This window comes from Triticum dicoccoides, chromosome 7A, assembly GCF_002162155.2.
Source record: "Triticum dicoccoides isolate Atlit2015 ecotype Zavitan chromosome 7A, WEW_v2.0, whole genome shotgun sequence".
Taxonomy (NCBI): Eukaryota; Viridiplantae; Streptophyta; class Magnoliopsida; order Poales; family Poaceae; genus Triticum; species Triticum dicoccoides.
Window position 1 is genome coordinate 498,759,624 of NC_041392.1, and position 6,976 is coordinate 498,766,599.

A 6,976-nucleotide genomic window follows, 5' to 3' on the forward strand; every position below is an offset into this window, starting at 1 on the left:
CACATCATCCCGTGATCAACTCCTTGGTCACATTGCGCATATGATGATGTCCTACCGAGTGGGCCCAGAGATACCTCTCCGTTTACACGGAGTGACAAATCCCAGTCTCGATCCGCATAAAACAATAGATACTTTCGGAGATACATGTAGTGCACCTTTATAGTCACCCAGTTACGTTGTGACGTTTGATACACCCAAAGCACTCCTACGGTATCCAGGAGTTACACGATCTCATGGTCAAAGGAAGAGATACTTGACATTGGCAAAGCTCTAGCAAACGAACTACACGATCTTTGTGCCATGCTTAGGATTGGGTCTTGTCCATCACATCATTCTCCTAATGATGTGATCCCGTTATCAACGACATCCAATGTCCATAGCCAGGAAACCATGACTATCTGTTGATCACAACGAGCTAGTCAACTAGAGGCTCACTAGGGACATATTGTGGTCTATGTATTCACACGTGTATAACGATTTCCGGATAATACAGTTATAGCATGAATAAAAGACATTTATCATGAACATTGAAATATAATAATACTTTTATTATTGCCTCTAGGGCATATTTCCAACAGTTCTAGGATCACTTCTTGATCATAGTTTCTCGACCGTGCTTTTGTCTTCTCTTCTCGCTCTCATTTGCGTATGTTAGCTACCAAATATGCTAGTTGCTTGCTGCAGCTCCACCTCATACCTTTTACCCTACTTTAAGCTTAAATAGTCTTGATCTCGAGGGTGTGAGATTGCTGAGTCCCCGTGACTCACAAATACTTCATAAACCAGTTTGCAAGTGCCGATGATACCGTGCAGGTGATGCAACCGAGCTCAAGGAGGAGTTCGATGAAGACCGTGTTCGTTATGTTGTTCCGTTTTTTAGTTGATCAGTAGTGGAGCCCAGTTGGGACGATCGGGGATCTGTGTAGCATTTGGGGTAGTCTTCTTTTATTTTGGTTCCGTCGTCGGATCTTGATTGTATCTGGATGATGTAATGCTTTATTCATGTATTGTGTGAAGTGGCGATTGTAAGCCAACTATGTATCTTTTTCCCTTATGTATTACATGGGTTGTGTGAAGATTATCTCACTTGCGACATTGCTTTCAATGCGGTTATGTCTCTAAGTCGTGCTTCGACACGTGGGAGATATAGCCGCATCGAGGGCATTACATTAGTAGACACTTGTTACAGGCACTGTTCATCCAAATATTTGTACCTTTCAAAACGGACCCGTAAAGTAATGCTTTCGTTTTGAAATCTCAATACAAATACGTAGGTACAGGTATACGAAGACAAATACACGAAATACAGAGACAGATGTGGGCGTCTTGACCCAGATCAGCAGCCTACAATGTATGTGCCCCCGCCCCTGCGTGCCACAAATCCTCTCCCTTTGAGGCATCGCTTTAAAGATGACCTTAGTTAGAAATCATTATGACCACTTATATAGTGTTAAAATTTAATATTTCTATGCACGCCGCTAATTATAGGATTGATTATTCTATGTTCAAAAGAATACAATATTTATAATTGAAGAGGGAGAAGATTGTAGGCACTGCAATATGAGATACAAGCATTTGGTTCTTGGTGCATATACGCCCTATATGCAAAAAGATAGTAATTGTAAACGTAAAAAAATTCTGATTTAGAATTTTTTTAAATGAAGTTAACATTGTATTGTACTCGTAAAAATACCATGAAGGAAAACCGCCGTTGCCTTCAGGGCAAAAAAAGAAGAAGAAGAAATGGGTTTTTTCTTGGAGAAAATTTATATAGTAATGCAAAAGAATGTCAAGTTTATTCAAAAAGGTCTGCTTTTTCTTTACCTTTTTCATAATTATTTAATTTATTTCCCATATAGGGTGAATATACACCCAAGAACCAAAAGGCATTTCCCATACAATTTTCAGCATGTAGAGGTATGCTCTTTTATTGCCACCTAGGATCTGTCCTGAATTAATCCCGTATATACAGAGTGTTGCAAGGCTAAGATCTACTTCACAAATTTCTGTACTTCGCTGGTGTCAACGAACTCATTTACTCCACTTGTCAACAAAAACCTGCAATTAGGAAGCAAACAATATTATTAAGTACTATGTCAAAACAAAGTAAATATTATGACTTGTAGTTGTTGTAGACATAGTAATACGGAGTACCTCTCAAATAGATCCACCGCCATGGATCTGCAACCACCGGGAACACATGACTGCAAGTTGAGTGCTATGTTGGGGTTATGAACACTTTGGCGAATGTGAACCCACCCGAGCGGTCTCTGAGACTCGTCATAGAACTTCGCTCTGCTTTCACAAATCAACGAGAAATTTAGTTAAACATATCCGCCCTATATCCATAGGACCTAGTATAAATTTTCGCAAATCAAGCAGCGGGCATGCATACCTGTACATGTAGGCGTCAACGTCGATTGGATGATCGTTGTTGTCCACAAGGCATCCCTCATCAACCGAGCAGTCCCCGCAATCATCCAGCACCCAACCGCTAAGTTTCCCTTCCTAAACCATGTGGAGAAACATATGTAAGACTACATCAGCAGAAGAATGTACGTAGACCTTCCGATTATTCGCTAGCTAGCTTCATGGATCATGCAGCAGTAGTTAGTAAACTGTTCTCGAGACGCACCTCGATGTATGTCTTGAAAGCCTCGACGGCTTCGACGCCCCGCTGTTTCGCGCTCTTGGGTTCGCCCACGATGTCCATCCTCAGCAGCACGGACTCGGCTGGCTCCTCGAGGTCCCGGATGAGGCCGCCGACCCCGCCCTCCAGCCCCGCCAGCCTCATCCGGACCATCTCGATGATGATCTTCACCACCATGTAGGCGCCGTCGTCGAGGAAGTGGTTCTCCCTGAGCGCGCCGTGCCCGGTGGTCTCCATCATGACGTGCGTCTCCACGCCGTCCGCGTTGAGCTGCGCGCCCTTGTCGATCACGTTGCGGTAGCCGACGCGGTACAGGCAGTGCCGCCCGCCCCTCGCCTCGATGAACCGCGTGAGCCCGTCGCCCGCGCGCGCGTCCGTCACCACCGTCGTCCCGGGGTGCTCCGCCAGCACGATGGCGGAGATGAGCGCGATGAGGCGGTCCCCGTTGATGGCGGCCCCCGCGTCGTCCACCACGCCGCTGCGGTCCACGTCCGTGTCGAACACCACGCCGAGGTCCGCGCCGCCGGCCAGCACCGCGCCGCGCGTCAGCGACATGGCCGTCGCGTCCTCCGGGTTGGGCATGTGGTTCGGGAACATGCCGTCCGGCCCCAGGTGCAGGCTGCCGGTGGTGTCGGCGCCCAGCTTCTCCAGCACGTCCCACGCGAAGAACCCGCCGCAGCCGTTGCCGGCGTTCACGATGACCTTGAAGCCCTCCAGCGGGGTGTCGTAGTGCGTCGGGTGGGCGACGCGCTCCTTGATGATGTCCCGGAGGTGCTGCGCGTAGGCGCTCATCAGGTCGACGCGCATGACCACCGGAGGCATGCCGAGGCCGCCGCCGCCGAGGCCCATCTTCCTCGCGACGTACTTGCGTGCAGCGCGGTCGCAGATCCCTTCCACCTCCACCGAGGATAGCCCGCCGCGCTTGGTGAAGAACTTGAGCCCGTTGCGGGTGTAGGGGAGATGCGACGCGGTCATCTGCAAGCGTAGGATGATTCATTCATGAAGTTTCAGGGTAATTAAATTAAATTTTGGGCCGCGTTCTTTTTTAATGCGTTAACCATGTAAAAAATGGGATGTTCTTCCTTAATTATACTTTGACTAAGCGAATATGGCTAATCCTAACTGTTTGCGCGCAACGCGAATCGGCGCCGTTGCTGGGACATGTGGATGCGAGCAACCGTGGACCATCTGATCCCACGCAATTACCCCTTTTTCCATTTTCCTCCGGGCATACGGCCGGAATACAATCAAATCGTATCTGCACCATGCCTATGACCTACCCCGCTCACACGTTCCCTCAACAACCAGCCAAACTCCTCCTCTCTCTCCGTCATCTCAGATCCAGCCGCCCCCTCCATCTCCTCTTCCACAACCAGCCACCGTCCCGATCTGAAGGTCTCCGACCAGATCAGCCTCCTCCCCACCACGGCGTGCGGCGAGGAGTCCCCGGATCGCTCGCCGTCACCCAGTGCGGTGCATATCTGGTAGTCCGCCCTCACCAAGCATTCGATGCGTTGACGGCTCCTAGCACCAGATACCGCGACGAACGAGCTGTGTTCTGCCTCCTCCGGCTGCCGAGGACCACGGACGCCACTTCGTCTCACCGGCTGGCTCAGCATCAGCACCGACCACTACTCACAGTTAATCCCCCATTCCCCGCTTGCCAAATCTAGGAGTTGTATTACTAGGTGATAAGGATTGGGATCGCTTCTTCCTGCTTGCCCATGATTTGTGTTACAAATTGATATGGATTTTGATTGCAGGTGTGCAAAATTGTTGCTACGTCATGGATCTAGTAGCACATGGATCTATCACTTTTGCTCTTGGTCTTGTGTTCTCCAGTGCGTGATGAATTTGTATGATGCGGGTGCTATTCAACTATTCTTCCATTTATTCTGTTTCTTGCTTCTGATTTGATCTTTCTAAACTTGCCTACTTTCAAGGATGATGATGAAATGGAGGCTGGACGACGTCTGCCACACGAGTTAACATGCCAGGCTCCTGACTTACTTTAGTTCATGTCTTCATGACCAGCAAGTTGTCCTGGTTCCTGCATAGATTGTAATTTTGTAGGCAGAATTGTACAAGAACTTTTCGGATGTCCCACTCGTACTTTGCAGAATTTTGACGAAGGACTTGTATGTTTTAACAGAACTCTGTTTTACAGAGTAGACACTCTGAATAAATTGCTGACGAACTTTATTTTTGTATGTAACATGGGTTCTTTTTTTTTGTTAATGTGGTGTCTGGAAACAAAAATGGACATAAAACTTTATTAATACCTTTTTCGAACTCTATCATCAAAACCTGAAGAACTTGTTCAAAGTTTTCCTTATTATAAGTTCTTCAACTTTTGATAATAAAGTTCAAAAGAAGTGCTACTAACGTTCTTCAAAAGTTCTGAGCTACAGTAGAGTTTCCATGGCTAAGTTACAAAGTTTGGTTCTTGTTTATACAATTTCTTTCTCTTGAAACAAACTAATATGAAAATTAGGACATTTTTGAATCCCAAGGAGCAGTGGTTCTTGTTTATACCATTATTATAAATTCTTCAACTATATTTTTATTCATCACTTGCCTATTATTATAAATCCACATTCGAAATTTGAATCCAAATAAGATTCTAGTATAGTCAATGGTACATTTGTCAGGAATCTGCAGTGCTGGTCCCGCATCTGTTTGAATACGGCCTGATATACAGGCACGAGAATATCACGTGAGGATGGAATACCATGCATGCCTGACAACTGGTGGGCCAACCTGATGGGACTGCATGCTGGATGAGCGGCGAGGATACAGGTTGTGCGCGTATACCGTTAGGAAAAAACCACGTCCTTGACTAAGCTGAGAACCACGACGCCGTTCACCTTCACTGTGAACGTAAAGAGAAACCAGGAGTGCGGGAGTGTACCATAATGGACGCGTCGTAGCTGAAGCGGGGCAGTATGGTGCTCATGAAGCACGCCGGCGTGGTGGCGAGGCCCATGTCGAAGACGGCGCACCCCGCCTTGGCCAGCCCCGCGAACAGCACCGCGCTGAGCCGCGACCCGGACAGCCGGGGGTCCCGGCCGACGGACACCCGCAGCTGCTCCCCGTCCTCGCCCTCCCGCTCCCGCCGCTGATCCCGCAGCCACTCCCCGAAGCTCTCGCCGATCACCTCGACGGCCAGCGGCGTGAGGTCCACGGCCCGGCCCTTCTCGCCTTCCAGCGCCACGCCGCGCACGTCCGGCCCGTTCTGCAGCCTACGGATCACGTCGCCCTCCTCGCCGCCCGCCGACGCCCCGAGCGCCGTGCTCTCGAGCTGGCCGCTGCCCGTCGCCGCGGGTCGGCCGCGGGAGCTCGCCGTGGCTCTGATCACCTGGCAGCACCTCCTCCTCCCACTCCACGCACGAGGAGCTGACCGGAGCGCGCGGCCCGGCCTCGCGTGCTCGCGTGGCTGCAGAGCGGCCGGAGGAGCGGTGATGGTGGCCATGCCAACGTGCTAGAATGCCGGTACCGGCGGTGCAAGCGGCAAGACGAAGTGGCACAGCACAATGGCGGGCGGTGCACGCAGGCGATTGCCGACTGGTATGTGATGTGAGCGTACCGGACTGGAGAAATATCTGCAGCAGGCAGGGCGTGCGGAAGGGCAGCAGCTAGCTGGTGGCCGCATCGCCGGAGGGATATTTTGCACGTCGGGACGCGGCGGAGGCTGCGTGGACATGATAGACCGTGTGCGGTGGAGGCGCTGCTGTAACAGTTCTGTGGTGCCGCTGCCATCGACCCTCCGAGCTGCAACGTACGTAATTGGCATGTGTTGCGAGTGTGACAAATGGCAGCTGGGCTGGCCAAAACTGAAAAGGACTTGCAGTGGTTCCAAGGATCGGTTTTTTTCTTTTTGAGTGGTTCCAAGGATCGGTAGATGCCGTATATACCAGAGCGAATTTTGACACAGCCCAACCAAACATGTACACTTTTACAACCTGAACCCTGCCATTTACTGGTGTTTCTTGCCTGAACCCTCATCAATTCAGACTTTTGGAAGTAGAATTAAAAGTGTTTTGTGGAAGATTATTTATTGATAGTTCTCTGTAAAAAGAAAGATTGGTAGGTAGTACACATAAGAAGTTGGCAAGCATGCATGAGAGCCGTGTTTCGGCGCCCGGGCTCAGATGAGCTCGGCAGTGAGCAGTAAAATCGCAAAAGTAAGGAAAACAATCCAATTTTTTGGTGATGCAAGATGCTCAAATACTTGATGTTCGTGCAAATTTTTGTGAAGTTTGGATATTCGAGGAGCTCGTGAGAAAAAGATCGGGTATGTGAGAAACATTTGAAAACAACATTGTT

The 6,976-nt window shown here is 49.4% G+C and overlaps 2 protein-coding genes across 6 annotated transcripts; one reads left to right on the top strand and one right to left on the bottom strand.

The window, feature by feature from the left end:
* Nucleotides 1–1,794: 1,794 nt before the first annotated feature.
* LOC119329468 (phosphomannomutase/phosphoglucomutase-like) lies at nt 1,795–6,373 on the bottom strand. Of its 2 annotated transcripts, XM_037602519.1 has the most exons (6): nt 5,562–6,373; nt 2,812–3,625; nt 2,636–2,757; nt 2,396–2,508; nt 2,155–2,295; nt 1,795–2,058 (listed from the first exon to the last, which is right to left on the bottom strand). In XM_037602519.1, the coding sequence occupies exons 1-6, from the start codon at nt 6,120–6,122 to the stop codon at nt 1,992–1,994; spliced, it is 1,818 nt and encodes a 605-aa protein (XP_037458416.1). In that variant the 5' UTR covers nt 6,123–6,373; the 3' UTR covers nt 1,795–1,991. The 2 variants fall into 2 exon arrangements, with proteins under 2 accessions (XP_037458416.1, XP_037458415.1); XM_037602518.1 differs by having other exon boundaries at nt 2,636–3,625; nt 5,562–6,371.
* On the top strand, nt 3,876–4,860 carry LOC119329469. Of its 4 annotated transcripts, none has more exons than XR_005159549.1 (3): nt 3,876–4,338; nt 4,414–4,491; nt 4,594–4,860. XR_005159549.1 is itself a non-coding variant. In XM_037602520.1 (3 exons), the coding sequence occupies exons 1-3, from the start codon at nt 3,916–3,918 to the stop codon at nt 4,596–4,598; spliced, it is 459 nt and encodes a 152-aa protein (XP_037458417.1). In that variant the 5' UTR covers nt 3,878–3,915; the 3' UTR covers nt 4,599–4,860. The 4 variants fall into 4 exon arrangements, 1 of the variants encoding a protein (XP_037458417.1); XR_005159546.1 differs by having other exon boundaries at nt 3,878–4,338; nt 4,414–4,506; XM_037602520.1 differs by having other exon boundaries at nt 3,878–4,291.
* Nucleotides 6,374–6,976: the final 603 nt, after the last annotated feature.